The sequence below is a fragment of the Cinclus cinclus genome, chromosome 1 (assembly GCF_963662255.1).
Source record: "Cinclus cinclus chromosome 1, bCinCin1.1, whole genome shotgun sequence".
Lineage (NCBI taxonomy): Eukaryota > Metazoa > Chordata > Aves > Passeriformes > Cinclidae > Cinclus > Cinclus cinclus.
In genome coordinates, this window is record NC_085046.1 from 151,224,319 (window position 1) to 151,240,439 (window position 16,121).

The 16,121-nt window shown below is 39.3% G+C and overlaps 1 protein-coding gene across 1 annotated transcript in view; it reads left to right on the forward strand.

Annotated features, from left to right (window-relative positions):
• RECQL4 (RecQ like helicase 4) overlaps positions 1 to 7,480 on the forward strand; it is a 58,508-nt gene extending 51,028 nt beyond the window's left edge. The window contains 4 exon segments of the mRNA XM_062492527.1: positions 851 to 1,028; positions 3,427 to 3,568; positions 4,856 to 4,958; positions 6,578 to 7,480. Coding sequence (XP_062348511.1) covers positions 851 to 1,028; positions 3,427 to 3,568; positions 4,856 to 4,958; positions 6,578 to 6,699 — 545 coding nt within the window. The 3' untranslated portion in view covers positions 6,700 to 7,480.
• Positions 7,481 to 16,121: the final 8,641 nt, after the last annotated feature.

Consider the following 16,121-nt stretch of genomic DNA (forward strand, 5'->3'; position numbering starts at 1 on the left):
GGGAAAGATCCTGAGAATTCCATGGGAACTCATTGGGAAATTTGGGAATTCTGTGGGAAATCAGCCGGAGAAATTTTGGGAATTCTATGGGAAAGGCCCTGGCCGTTCCACGGGAATTCTGTGGGAATCCAGTGGGGAAAAATTCCAGGAATTCTGTGGGAAAGATCCTGGGAATTCCACAAGAATTCAGTAAGAATCCTGAAAAACGTTGGGAATTCCGTGGGAATTTAGTTGGGAAGAATTTGAGGAATTCTGGGAGAACTTCAGGAATTCTGCGGGAAAGATTCCGGGAATTCCACGGGAATCCTTTGGGAAATTTGGGAATTCTTTGGGGAAAATTGTGGGAATTCTGGTGGGAATCCAGTGGGGAAAATTTTGGGAATTCTGTGCAACCCATCAGGAATTTTGGGAATCGAGTTGGAAAAGTTCCGTTAATTCTGGGGGAGTTCTGGGAATTCTGTGGGAAAAATCCTGGGAATTCTTTGGGAATCCAGTGGGAAAGAATTTAGGGAATTCCACGGGAATGCACCAGGAAATTCGGGAATTCTGTGGGAACCCAGTGCGAAAAAAAATTCCCGGGAATTCTGTGGGGGAAAAAAAAAACAAAAAACCTGGGAATTCCATGGGGATGCATTGGGAAACTTGGGAATTCTGTGGGAAGCGAGCGGGAAAAACTCTGGGAATTCCTCGGGAAAGATTCTGGGAATTCTGTTGGAATTTAGTGGGAAAAATTCTGGGAATTCTCTGGAATCCATCAAGAAAATTTAAAGGAATTCAACCAGAAAAATTCTTGGAATTCTACGGGAAAAATTCCAAGAATTCCGGGAACGAATCCAACCCTAAATCCCAGCAGGAAAAATCTCCCGGATCCGGGTGGAATTCCTGGAATTTTCCTTCCACTTCCGCGCCTACGGAGACCTGGATTCCCGGGAGTTGGATTCCAGCTGGGAATTCCTGAATTCCCAAGTGATTTCCCGGGAAAAATCGGAGCTGCGGAGGCTCCAGCGCTGCTTCCGCATTTTCCAGAGGTGAGAAATTCCCTAAAATTCCCCAAAATTCCCTAAAATTCCCCAAAATTCCCCACGTTTTCCGAGTAATTTTAGAAGGGGGGGAGGGGTTTTCTCCAAGGAATTTGGGATTTTTTTTGTTTCAAGGGGAAAAAAAAAAAAAAAAAATCGGGAAAGTCGCAAAAAAAAAAAAAAAATTCCCGGAAAATTCCAAATTTCTTGGGAAAATTCCCGGAAAATTTCAATATCCTGGAGAATTTCTGGAAAATTGCAAATTTCTTGGGGAGTTCCTGGAAGATTCCAAATTTTCTCGTAAATTCCAGGAAATTCCAAATTTCATGGGAAAAATCCTGGAATGATCTGAATTTCCTGAGAAATTCCTGGAAAATTTCAAATTACCTGGGAAAATTCCCAGAAAATTCCAAATTTCCTCAGCAATTTCATGGGACAATTCCAAATTTCATGGGAAAAATCCTGGAATTTTCTAAATTTCTGGAGAAATTCCCGGAATATTTCAAATTTCCTGGGAAAATTCCAAATTTCCCGGGAAAAATTTCCTGAGGAAATTCCCGGGAAATTTCAAATTTCCTGGGAAAATTCCTGAGAAATTCCAAATTTCTTGGGAAAATTCCTGGAAAATTCTAAATTTCCTGGAAAATTCCTGGAATATTCCAAAATTTCTGGGAAATCCCTGGAATATTCCAAATTCCCTGGCAAAATTCTGAATTTTCCTGGGAATTCAAAGAAAATCCCAAAATTCCTGTGAAAATTGTGAACTTTCCTGGAAATTCCAAGAAACTTCTGAATTTCCGGGTAAAAATCCTGGAAAATCCCAAATTTCAAGGGAAAATTCCCGGAAAATTCCAAATTCCCTGGGAAAATTCCTGGAAAATTCTTGGAATATTCCAAATTTCCTGGGAAAATTCTGAATTTTCCTGGAAATTCAAAGAAAATCCTAAATTTCCTGGGAAAATTTCCAGAAAATTCGAAATTTCTTGGGAAAATTCCCAGAAAATTCCAAATTTCCTGGGAAAATCCCTGGAAAATTCAAATTTTTTTGGAAAATTCCTGGAATATTCCAAATTTCCTGCTAAAATTCTGAATTTTCCTGGAAATTCCAAGAAAATCTCAAATTTCCTGAGGAAATGCCTGGAAAATTGCAAATATTTTGAGAAAGTTCCTTGGAAATTCCAAATTTCTTGGGAAAATTCCCAGAAAATTCCCATTTTTTGTGGAAAAATCCCAGAAAATTCCAAATTTTCTGTGGAAATTCCTGGAAAATTCTGAGTTTCCTGAGGAAATTCCCAGAAAATTCCAAATTTCATGGGAAAATTCCTGGGAAATTCCAAATTCCCTGGGAAAAATCCTGGAATATTTCAAATTTCCTGGAAAAAATCTAAATTTCCTGAGGAAATTCCTGGAATATTCCAAATTTTTGGGGAAAAATCTTGGAATGTTCTAAATTTCCAGAGAAATTCCTGGAATGTTTCAAATTTTCTGAGAAAATTTCTGGGAAAATTTCAAATTTCTTGGGAAAAATTCCTGGAATATTTCAAATTTCCTCGTAAAATTCCCAGAAAATTCCAAATTTCCTGGGAAAATTCCCAGAAAAATCCAAATTTCCTGGGAGAAATCCTGGAATATTCCAAATTTCCGGAGAAATTCCTGGAATATTTCAAATCTCCTGCTAAAATTCCAAATTTCCTGAGGAAATTCCCAGAAAATTCCAAATTTCTTGGGAGAAATCCAGGGAAATTCCAAATTTCACATGAAATTCCTGGGAAATTCCAAACTTCTTGGGAAAATTCCAAATTTCTGGCAAAAAAATCCCTGGAATATTCCAAATTTCCTGGAAAAAATCCTGGAATGTTCTAAATTTCCAGAGAAATTCCTGGAATATTTCAAATTTCCTCGTAAAATTCCAGATTTTCTGAGGAAATTCCAAATTTCCTGGGAAAAATTCCTGGAATATTTTAAATTTCCTGGGAAAAATCCTGGAATGTTCTAAATTTCCGGAGAAATTCCTGGAATATTTCAAATTTCCTCGTAAAATTCCAAATTTTCTGAGGAAATTCCAAATTTCTTGGGAGAAATCCTGGAATATTCCAAATTTCTTGGGAAAAATTCCTGGAATATTTCAAATTTCCTGCTAAAATTCCAAATTTCCTGAGGAAATTGCCGGAAAATTCCAAATTTCCTGGGAAAAATCCTGGAATGTTCTAAATTTCCGGAGAAATTCCTGAAATATTTGAAATTTCCTCGTAAAATTCCAAATCTCCTGGGAAAATTCCCAGAAAATTCCTGGAAAATTCCAAATTTTTTTTTTTTTTTTTTTTTGCGGGGGGGGGGGGGGGGGAGGGGAGTGGGTGAAATATCCCGAAAATGTTGCAAAATTTCCCGGGAATTTTGGGAATTGCAGCGTGGCGTTCCCGAGCTGCGTTCCGGAGCCTGCGGAGCAGGAGCTGCTGGAGAGGAATTCCCGACTCCGGGAGCTGCTCCGGGAATATTTCCAGTCGGAATCCGAGGAAGAAGAGGAGGAAGAAAATCCGGGAATTGATCCCGTGAGAGGGAAAAAAAGAAAGAAAAAAAAAAAAAAATTTGGGGAATTTTGGGGGGGGAAAAATCAAAAGAAACGGAGAAAAAATTGGGGGGAAAATTTGGGAAAAATTTGGGGAATGTGGGAGAAAAATTCCGGAGGAGAATTCCCAAAATATTTGTGGGAAAAATTCAGGAGTTCCGGAGAAGAATTCCCCAAAAAATTTGAGAGAAAATTTGGGAATTCCTCGTAAGAACTCCCAAAGTATTTTTGGGAAAAATTCGGGAATTCCGGAGCAGAATTCCCAAAATATTTTTTGGGAAAAATTTGGGAATTCTGGAGGAGAATTCCCAAAACATTTGAGGAAAAATTCGGGAATTTCGGAGGAGAATTCCCAAAATAATTTTGAGAAAAATTCGGGAATTCTGGAGAATTCCCAAAATATTTTTTGGGAAAAATTCAGGAATTACGGAGGAGAATTCCCAAAATATTTGTGGGACAAATTCGGGAATTTCAGAGGAGAATTCCCAAAATATTGTTTGGGAAAAATTTGGGAATTCTGGAGGAGAATTCCCAAAATTTTTTTGGGAAAATTCGAGAATTCCGAAGGAGAATTCCCAAAATATTTTTGGGAAAATTCGGGAATTTTGGAGGAGAATTCCCGAAATATTCCTGGGAAAAATTCGGGAATTCTGGAGGAGAATTCCCAAAATATTTTTGGGAAAATTTGGGAATTCCGGAGGAGAATTCCCAAAATGTTTTTAGGGAAAAATTCGGGAATTCCGGAGGAGAATTCCCAAAATATTTTTTGGGAAAAAGTTGGGAATTCCAGAGGAGAATTCCCAAAATATTTGTGGGAAAAATTTGGGAATTCCGGAGGAGAATTCCCAAAATATTTTTTTGGGAAAATTCAAGAATTCCGGAGGAGAATTCCCAAAATATTTTTGGGAAAATTTGGGAATTTTGGAGGAGAATTCCCGAAATATTCCTGGGAAAAATTCGGGAATTCTGGAGGAGAATTCCCAAAATATTTGTGGGAAAATTTGGGAATTCCAGAGGAGAATTCCCAAAATGTTTTTAGGGAAAAATTTGGGAATTCCGGAGGAGAATTCCCAAAATATTTGTGGGAAAATTTGGGAATTCCAGAGGATAATTCCCAAAATGTTTTTAGGGAAAAATTCGGGAATTCCGGAGGAGAATTCCCAAAATGTTTTTAGGGAAAAATTTGGGAATTTCGGAGAATTCCCAAAATATTTTTTTGGGAAAAGTTGGGAATTCCGGAGCAGAATTCCCGATTTTCCGTGCCTTGAAGGATCAGGAAGAAGAAATCCGAGCCGAGATCCGGAATTTTCTCTCCGCGTATCCCAACGAGAAATTTTCGGGAAGAGCCGTGGCCCGGATTTTCTATGGAATTGGTGAGGCCTCATTCCCCAAAATTCCCAAATTTCCCCCAAATTTTTCCTCCCAAAATTTCCCCAAAATTTTCTCAATTTTTCCCAAATTTTTCCAAATCCCAAAATTCCCAAATTCCCAAAATTCAATTTTCCCAGAATTCCCAAATTTTCCCCAAATTTCCCAAATTTTCCCTTTTTTTTTTTTTTTTGGCCTCAAATTTCCCAAATTTTCCCAAACCCCAATCCCAGGATCCCAAAATTCCCAAATTTTTTCCTAAATCCAATCCCCAAATTCCCAAAAAATCCCAATTTTTCCCAATTTTTTCCCCCAAAATTTCCCCCAAATTTTCGCAATTTTTCCCAAATTTTTCCAAATTTTCTGAAATTCCCAAATTCCCAAAATCCAATTTTCCCAGAATCCCCAAATTTTCCCCAAATTTTTCGGTTTTTTCCCCAATTCTTTTTTTTTTGGCCTCATTTTTTCCCAAATTTTTCCAAACCCCAATCCCAGAATCCCAAAATTCCCAAATTTTTTTCCTAAATCTAATCTCCAAATTCCCAAAAAAATCCCAATTTTCCCCAATTTTCCCCCCCAGAATTTTCCCAAATTTTTTCCAAATTTTCTGAAATTCCCAAATTCCCAAAATCCAATTTTTTCCTTCTGAACTTCTGGAGGAAAATTGGGGCAAAATTCGGATTTTTTTGGGGAATTTGGGAATTTGGGTTTTGGGGAGTCTGGGATTGGAATTTTTTGGGAATCTGGGATCGGAATTTTTAGGAATTTGGGATTGGAATTTTTTGGAATTTTTGGGAGTCTGGGATTGGAATTTTTTTTAGAATTTGGGATAAAAAATTTGGGATTTGGGGAAATCAGGGATTGGAATTTTGGGGAATTTGGGACTGGAATTTTTGGGAATCTGGGATCGGAATTTTGGAATATGAGGTTGGAATTTTTTTTTAATTTGGGAATTTTGAGAATTCTGGGATTGGGATTTGGAATTCTGGGAATTTTTGAGATTCTGGGATTAGAATTTTTTTGGGAATTTGGGATAAAAAATTTGGGATTTGAAGAAATCCGGGATTGGAATTTTTGGGAATCTGGGATTGGAATTTTTAGGAATTTGGGACTGGATTTTTTGGGATTTTGGAATTTTGGGAATATGAGGTTGGACGTTTTTTTTTGGGATTTGGGAATTTTGGGAATTCTGGGATTGGGATTTTGGAATTTTTGGGAGTTTTTGAGAGTCAGGGATCGGAATTTTTTTGGGAATTTGGGATTAAAAATTTGGGATTTGGGGAAATCCAGGATTGGAATTTTTTTGGGAATCTGGGATCGGAATTTTGGGAATCATGGATCGGAACTTTTGGGAATTTGGGATTGGAATTTTGGGAATTTTTGGGATTTTTTGTCGGAATTTGGGATTTCGGGGAGGTCCGGGACTGAAATTTTGGACCTGCGGGTTTGGAATTTTGGGAATTCGGGAATTCCCGCCTTGGATCTGAAAATTCTCAATTTTCGGCGATTCGGAATTGGGGATTTTTTTTATTTTTTTTTTGAGGATTTGGGAATTTTTTGGGATCCCAATCCCTTTTTTTTTTTTTTTTTTTTTTTTTTTTCCCCCCTGCCCCTCCCCCCTCAGGATCTCCGAGATTCCCGGCGCGGATTTTCGGGAGAGATCGGCGCTTCTGGAGGAGGCTCCTCCCTGTGGAATTCCGGAGCCTTTCCCGTTTGGCTTCCCAGGAAATCCTGGAGTTCCGGTGACGGCAAAAGAGGGAAAACGTCGGGAAAAAACCTCGGGAATTTCACCGGGAAATCTGGGGGATTTATCGGGATTTTATTGGGAATTTATTGGGAATTTATCGGGGATTTATCGGGAAATTATTGGGATTTTATTGGGAATTTATTGGGAATTTTTGGGGAATTTATTGGGAATTTTTGGGGAATTTATTGGGAATTTATCGGGAATTTATCGGGAATTTTTGGGGAATTTATCGGGAATTTTTGGGGAATTTATCGGGAATTAATCAGGAATTTATTGGGAATTTTTGGGGAATTTATTGGGATTTAATTGGGGATTTATCCAGAATTTATTGGGATTCTATTGGGAATTTATCAGGATTTAATTGGGAATTTATTTGGAATTTATTGGGAATTTTTGGGGAATTTATTGGGAATTTATCAGGAATTTTTTGGATTTTATTGGGAATTTATCGGGAATTTATTGGGAATTTATTGGGAATTTTTGGGGAATTTATTGGGAATTTTTGGGGAATTTATTGGGAATTTATCAGGCATTTATTGGGAATTTATCGGGAATTTATTGGGATTTAACGGGAATTTATCCGGAATTTATTGGGAATTTTTGGGGAATTTTTGGGGAATTTATTGGGAATTTATCAGGAATTTATTGGGAATTTATCGGGAATTTATTGGGATTTTATTGGGAATTTATCGGGATTTAATTGGGAATTTATTGGGAATTTATTGGGAATTTTTGGGGAATTTATTGGGATTTTATCGGGGATTTATCCGGAATTTATTGGGAATTTATCGGGATTTCATTGGGAATTTATTGGGATTTAATTGGGAATTTTTGGGAATTTATTGGGAATTTTTGGGGAATTTATTGGGAATTTATCGGGAATTTATTGGGAGTTTATTGGGATTTTATTGGGAATTTTTGGGGAATTTATTGGGAATTTTTGGGGAATTTATTGGGAATTTATTGGGATTTTATTGGGAATTTATTGGGAATTTTTGGGGAATTTATTGGGAATTTATCCAGAATTTATCGGGAATTCATTGGGAATTTATTGGGAATTTTTGGGGAATTTATTGGGAATTTATCAGGAATTTATCAGGAATTTATTGGGAAATTTTGGGGAATTTATTGGGAATTTATCGGGAATTTATTGGGAATTTATCGGGGATTTATCGGGAAATTATCGGGAAATTATCGGGATTTTATTGGGAATTTATTGGGAATTTTTGGGGAATTTATTGGGAATTTTGGGGGAATTTATCGGGAATTTATTGGGAATTTATCGGGAATTTTTGGGGAATTTATCGGGAATTTTTGGGGAATTTATCGGGAATTTATCAGGAATTTACTGGGAATTTTTGGGGAATTTATTGGGATTTAATTGGGGATTTATCCAGAATTTATTGGGATTCTATTGGGAATTTATCAGGATTTAATTGGGAATTTATTTGGAATTTATTGGGAATTTTTGGGGAATTTATTGGGAATTTATCAGGAATTTTTTGGATTTTATTGGGAATTTATCGGGAATTTATTGGGAATTTATTGGGAATTTTTGGGGAATTTATTGGGAATTTTTGGGGAATTTATTGGGAACTTATCAGGCATTTATTGGGAATTTATCGGGAATTTATTGGGATTTAACGGGAATTTATCCGGAATTTATTGGGAATTTTTGGGGAATTTTTGGGGAATTTATTGGGAATTTATCAGGAATTTATTGGGAATTTATCGGGAATTTATTGGGATTTTATTGGGAATTTATCGGGATTTAATTGGGAATTTATTGGGAATTTATTGGGAATTTTTGGGGAATTTATTGGGATTTTATCGGGGATTTATCCGGAATTTATTGGGAATTTATCGGGATTTCATTGGGAATTTATTGGGATTTAATTGGGAATTTTTGGGAATTTATTGGGAATTTTTGGGGAATTTATTGGGAATTTATCGGGAATTTATCAGGAATTTATTGGGAGTTTATTGGGATTTTATTGGGAATTTTTGGGGAATTTATTGGGAATTTTTGGGGAATTTATTGGGAATTTATTGGGAATTTATCGGGAATTTATTTGGAATTTATTGGGAATTTTTGGGGAATTTATTGGGAATTTATCCAGAATTTATCGGGAATTCATTGGGAATTTATTGGGAATTTTTGGGGAATTTATCAGGAATTTATCAGGAATTTATCAGGAATTTATTGGGAAATTTTGGGGAATTTATCGGGAATTTATCGGGAATTTATCAGGAATTTATTGGGAGTTTATTGGGAATTTATCTGGAATTTATCGGGAATTTATTGGGAATTTATTGGGAGTTTATTGGGAGTTTATTGGGATTTTATTGGGAATTTATCAGGATTTAATTGGGAATTTATAGGGATTTTATTGGGAATTTATTTGGACTTTTTGGGGATTTATCCTGGATTTAATAAAGAAATGGGAAAAAAAAATCTTTGGGAACGAGAAACCAAACTGGGAATGGGGATCCCAAACTGGGAATGGGGATCCCGAACTGGGAATGGGGATCCCGAACTGGGAATGGGGAACCCAAACTGGGAATGGGGATCCCAGACTGGGAATGGAGATCCCGAACTGGGAATGGGGAACCCAAACTGGGAATGGGGATCCTAGACTGGGAATTGAGATCCCGAACTGGGAATGGGGAACCCAAACTGGGAATGGGGATCCTAGACTGGGAATTGAGATCCCGAACTGGGAATGGGGATCCCAAACTGGGAATGGGGATCCCAAACCGGGAATGGGGATCCCGAACTGGGAATGGGGGTCCCGAACCGGGAATGGGGATCCCGAACTGGGAATGGGGATCCCAAACTGGGAATGGAGATCCCAGACTGGGAATGGGGATCCCAAACTGGGAATGGGGATCCCGAACTGGGAATGGGGATCCCAAACTGGGAATGGGGATCCCGAACTGGGAATGGGGAACCCAAACTGGGAATGGGGATCCCGAACTGGGAATGGGGAACCCAAACTGGGAATGGGGTCCCAAACTGGGAATGGGGATCCTAAACTGGGAATGGGGATCCCAAACTGGGAATGGGGATCCTAGACTGGGAATGGGGATCCCAGACTGGGAATGGGGATCCCAAACTGGGAATGGGGATCCGAAACTGGGAATGGAGATCCCAAACTGGGAATGGGGATCCCAGACTGGGAATTGAGATCCCGAACTGGGAATGGGGATCCCAAACTGGGAATGGGGATCCCAAACTGGGAATGGGGATCCCGAACTGGGAATGGGGAACCCAAACTGGGAATGGGGATCCCAAACTGGGAATGGAGATCCCAGACTGGGAATGGGGATCCCAAACTGGGAATGGGGATCCCAGACTGGGAATGGGGATCCTGAACTGGGAATGGGGATCCCGAACTGGGAATGGGGATCCCAAACTGGGAATGGGGATCCCAAACTGGGAATGGAGATCCCAAACTGGGAATGGAGATCCCAGACTGGGAATGGGGATCCCAAACTGGGAATGGGGATCCCGAACTGGGAATGGGGATCCCAAACTGGGAATGGGGATCCCAAACTGGGAATGGATATCCCAGACTGGGAATGGAGATCCCAGACTGGGAATGGGGATCCTAAACTGGGAATGGGGATCCCAAACTGGGAATGGGGATCCTAGACTGGGAATGGGGATCCCAGACTGGGAATGGGGATCCCAAACTGGGAATGGGGATCCGAAACTGGGAATGGAGATCCCAAACTGGGAATGGGGATCCCAGACTGGGAATTGAGATCCCGAACTGGGAATGGGGATCCCAAACTGGGAATGGGGATCCCAAACTGGGAATGGGGATCCCGAACTGGGAATGGGGAACCCAAACTGGGAATGGGGATCCCAAACTGGGAATGGAGATCCCAGACTGGGAATGGGGATCCCAAACTGGGAATGGGGATCCCAAACTGGGAATGGATATCCCAGACTGGGAATGGAGATCCCAGACTGGGAATGGGGATCCCAAACTGGGAATGGGGATCCCAGACTGGGAATGGGGAACCCGAACTGGGAATGGAGATCCCAAACTGGGAATGGGGATCCCGAACTGGGAATGGGGATCCCAAACTGGGAATGGATATCCCAGACTGGGAATGGAGATCCCAGACTGGGAATGGGGATCCTAAACTGGGAATGGGGATCCCAAACTGGGAATGGGGATCCTAGACTGGGAATGGGGATCCCAGACTGGGAATGGGGATCCCAAACTGGGAATGGGGATCCGAAACTGGGAATGGAGATCCCAAACTGGGAATGGGGATCCCAGACTGGGAATTGAGATCCCGAACTGGGAATGGGGATCCCAAACTGGGAATGGGGATCCCAAACTGGGAATGGGGATCCCGAACTGGGAATGGGGAACCCAAACTGGGAATGGGGATCCCAAACTGGGAATGGAGATCCCAGACTGGGAATGGGGATCCCAAACTGGGAATGGGGATCCCAAACTGGGAATGGATATCCCAGACTGGGAATGGAGATCCCAGACTGGGAATGGGGATCCCAAACTGGGAATGGGGATCCCAGACTGGGAATGGGGAACCCGAACTGGGAATGGAGATCCCAAACTGGGAATGGGGATCCCGAACTGGGAATGGGGATCCCAAACTGGGAATGGATATCCCAGACTGGGAATGGGGATCCCGAACTGGGAATGGGGATTTCAGACTGGGATTGGACGCTCCCTTTTAATTTTTTTTTTTTTTTAATTTCTTTTCTAAAATACGATTTTTTTATTTTTTTTTTTTTTTGCCAACGCTGCGTTAAATTCTCAGTTTTGTCCAAATGAATTTATTTATAAAATGTGATTTTGATTTGTGCTCGTGGCAGAATTTGGGACCGGGAATCGTTAATTGCGGCTTTAATTAAAGGAGTTCCTTTAATTGGAACCAAATCCAATGAAATTATAATAAAAATCCTGGTGCTAAAGAGGTGTAAAGTGAAACCCGTGCTAAAAAAATAAAAAAGTAAAAAATAAATGCAAAATTTAATAAAATTTAAAAACGGGAGAAAGGGAATTATGAATACTAATGAAAATAAATTTCAAAGTAGTTATCTAAATAAAATTGGAATTGTAAATAGTAATAAAAAAGAAAATGAAATTGAAAATTGTTGTCCAAATAGAACCAGAATTATAAATAGTAATAAAAATAAAATTTAAAATAATTGTCCAAATAAAACCAGAATTATAAATAGTAATAAAAATAAAATTAAAATTAAAAATAGGTGTCCAAATAGAACCAGAATTATAAATAGTAATAAAAATAAAATTTAAAATAATTATCCAAATAGAACCAGAATTATAAATAGTAATAAAAATAAAATTTAAAATAATTATCCAAATAGAACCAGAATTATAAATAGTAATAAAAATAAAATTTAAAATATTTATCCAAATAGAACCAGAATTATAAATAGTAATAAAAATAAAATTGAAATAATTGTCCAAATAAAACCAGAATTATAAATAGTAATAAAAATAAAATTAAAATAATTATCCAAATAGAACCAGAATTATAAATAGTAATAAAAATAAAATTTAAAATAATTATCCAAATAAAACCAGAATTATAAATAGTAATAAAAATAAAATTAAAATAATTATCCAAATAAAACCAGAATTATAAATAGTAATAAAAATAAAATTAAAATAATTATCCAAATAAAACCAGAATTATAAATAGTAATAAAAATAAAATTTAAAATAATTATCCAAATAAAACCAGAATTATAAATAGTAATAAAAATAAAATTAAAATTAAAAATAGGTGTCCAAATAGAACCAGAATTATAAATAGTAATAAAAATAAAATTGAAAATAATTATCCAAATAAAACCAGAATTATAAATAGTAATAAAAATAAAATTAAAATAATTATCCAAATAAAACCAGAATTATAAATAGTAATAAAAATAAAATTAAAATTAAAAATAGGTGTCCAAATGAAACCAGAATTATAAATAGTAATAAAAATAAAATTAAAATAATTATCCAAATAAAACCAGAATTATAAATAGTAATAAAAATAAAATTAAAAATAATTGTCCAAATAAAACTCGAATTATAAATACTAATAAAAATTAAAATAAAAATTAAAAATAGTTACAGAAATTGAAATAGAAACGGAATAAAAATAAAAATAAGGTAAATAAAAATAAAAATACATAAAAATAAATATGAAATGAAATAAAATAACAAGAAAAACAAAATAAAAATAGAAACACAAATTAAAAATAATAATAGAGATAAAAATAGAGATTAAAATAAATATTAAATAAATATAAAAATAAATATTAAAATAGATATTAAAATAAATGTTAAAATTAATATAAAATTAATATAAAAATTCAAACACTGATCCAAATGCAAATCAAAATCAAATAAAAATCAAAATGGAAGCGCAAATAAGAAAAATCCGAATGTTCCAAATAATCCGAATATTCCCAATATTCCCAATAATCCAAATATTCCCAACAATCCAAATATTCCCAATATTCCCAATAATCCAAATATTCAAGATTATTAATCCAAGGATTTCAGGAGCTGGAATTCCCAAGGATTGGAGGAACTGGAATTCCCAAGGGTTGGGGGAGCTGGAATTCCCAAGGGTTGGGGGAGCTGGAATTCCCAAGGGTTGGAGGAGCTGGAATTCCCAAGGGTTGGGGGAGCTGGAATTCCCAAGGGTTGGGGGAGCTGGAATTCCCAAGGGTTGGGGGAGCTGGAATTCCCAAGGGTTGGAGGAAATGGAATTCCCAAGGGTTGGGGGATCTGGAATTCCCAAGGACTGGAGGAAATGGAATTCCCAAGGATTGGAGGAACTGGAATTCCCAAGGGTTGGGGGAGCTGGAATTCCCAAGGATTGGAGGAACTGGAATTCCCAAGGGTTGGGGGATCTGGAATTCTCAAGGGTTGGAGGAAATGGAATTCCCAAGGATTTAATGAACTGGAATTCCCAAGGGTTTCAGGAACTGGAATTCCCAAGGGTTGGAGGAAATGGAATTCCCAAGGGATGGAGGAGCTGGAATTCCCAAGGATTTCAGGAACTGGAATTCCCAAGGGTTGGGGGAGCTGGAATTCCCAAGGATTGGAGGAACTGGAATTCCCAAGGGTTGGAGGAACTGGAATTCCCAAGGGTTGGGGGATCTGGAATTCCCAAGGATTGGAGGAACTGGAATTCCCAAGGGTTGGAGGTGCTGGAATTCCCAAGGGTTGGAGGAGCTGGAATTCCCGAGGGTTTCAGGAACTGGAATTCCCAAGGGTTGGAGGAACTGGAATTCCCAAGGGTTGGAGGAACTGGAATTCCCAAGGATTGGAGGAGCTGGAATTTCCAAGGGTTGGAGGAAATGAAATTCCCAAGGATTGGAGGAACTGGAATTCCCAAGGGTTGGGGGAGCTGGAATTCCCAAGGATTGGAGGAAATGGAATTCCCAAGGGTTGGAGGTGCTGGAATTCCCAAGGGTTGGAGGAGCTGGAATTCCCAAGGGTTGGAGGAGCTGGAATTCCCAAGGATTTCAGGAACTGGAATTCCCAAGGGTTGGAGGAACTGGAATTCCCAAGGGTTGGGGGAGCTGGAATTCCCAAGGATTGGAGGAACTGGAATTCCCAAGGGTTGGGGGATCTGGAATTCCCAAGGATTTTAGGAGCTGGAATTCCCAAGGATTGGAGGAACTGGAATTCCCAAGGGTTGGAGGAACTGGAATTCCCAAGGGTTGGGGGATCTGGAATTCCCAAGGGTTGGGGGACCTGGAATTCCCAAGGGTTGGAGGTGCTGGAATTCCCAAGGGTTGGAGGAACTGGAATTCCCAAGGGTTTCAGGAACTGGAATTCCCAAGGGTTGGGGGAGCTGGAATTCCCAAGGATTGGAGGAAATGGAATTCCCAAGGATTGGAGGAACTAGAATTCCCAAGGGTTGGGGGAGCTGGAATTCCCAAGGATTGGAGGAAATGGAATTCCCAAGGGTTGGAGGTGCTGGAATTCCCAAGGGTTGGAGGAGCTGGAATTCCCAAGGGTTGGGGGAGCTGGAATTCCCAAGGATTGGAGGAAATGGAATTCCCAAGGATTGGAGGAACTGGAATTCCCAAGGGTTGGGGGAGCTGGAATTCCCAAGGATTGGAGGAAATGGAATTCCCAAGGGTTGGAGGAGCTGGAATTCCCAAGGATTTCAGGAACTGGAATTCCCAAGGGTTGGAGGAACTGGAATTCCCAAGGGTTGGGGGAGCTGGAATTCCCAAGGGTTGGAGGAACTGGAATTCCCAAGGATTTCAGGAACTGGAATTCCCAAGGGTTTCAGGAACTGGAATTCCCAAGGATTGGAGGAGCTGGAATTCCCAAGGATTTCAGGAGCTGGAATTCCCAAGGGTTTCAGGAACTGGAATTCCCAAGGATTTCAGGAGCTGGAATTCCCAAGGATTTCAGGAACTGGAATTCCCAAGGGTTTCAGGAACTGGAATTCCCAAGGGTTGGGGGAGCTGGAATTCCCAAGGATTTCAGGAGCTGGAATTCCCAAGGATTGGAGGAACTGGAATTCCCAAGGGTTGGGGGAGCTGGAATTCCCAAGGGTTGGAGGAAATTGAATTCCCAAGGGTTGGAGGTGCTGAAATTCCCAAGGGTTTCAGGAACTGGAATTCCCAAGGATTTCAGGAACTGGAATTCCCAAGGTTTTCAGGAACTGGAATTCCCAAGGGTTGGAGGAGCTGGAATTCCCAAGGGTTGGAGGAACTGGAATTCCCAAGGATTGGAGGAAATGGAATTCCCAAGGGTTAGAGGTGCTGGAATTCCCAAGGGTTTCAGGAACTGGAATTCCCAAGGATTGGAGGAAATGGAATTCCCAAGGATTGGAGGAAATGGAATTCCCAAGGGTTGGAGGTGGTGGAATTCCCAAGGGTTGGGGGATTTGGAATTCCCAAGTGTTGGGGGATCTGGAATTCCCAAGGGTTTCAGGAACTGGAATTCCCAAGGATTGGAGGAACTGGAATTCCCAAGGATTGGAGGAACTGGAATTCCCAAGGGTTGGAGGAACTGGAATTCCCAAGGATTGGAGGAACTGGAATTCCCAAGGGTTGGAGGAACTGGAATTCCCAAGGGTTGGAGGAGCTGGAATTCCCAAGGGTTGGAGGAGCTGGAATTCCCAAGGGTTGGAGGAGCTGGAATTCCCAAGGATTGGAGGAACTGGAATTCCCAAGTGTTGGAGGAAATGGAATTCCCAAGGATTTCAGGATCCCGAAATTTCCAATGTGAAAAACCTTTGGGAATTCTCCTGACCCAAAATCCCCCCTCCCCCTTTTTCCCAATTCCCTCCATCCCATAAAATCCGAACCTTCCCAAAAAATAAAACTAAACAAAACCAAATAAAATAAAATAAAATTTTAAAAATAACAAAATAAAATTTTCAG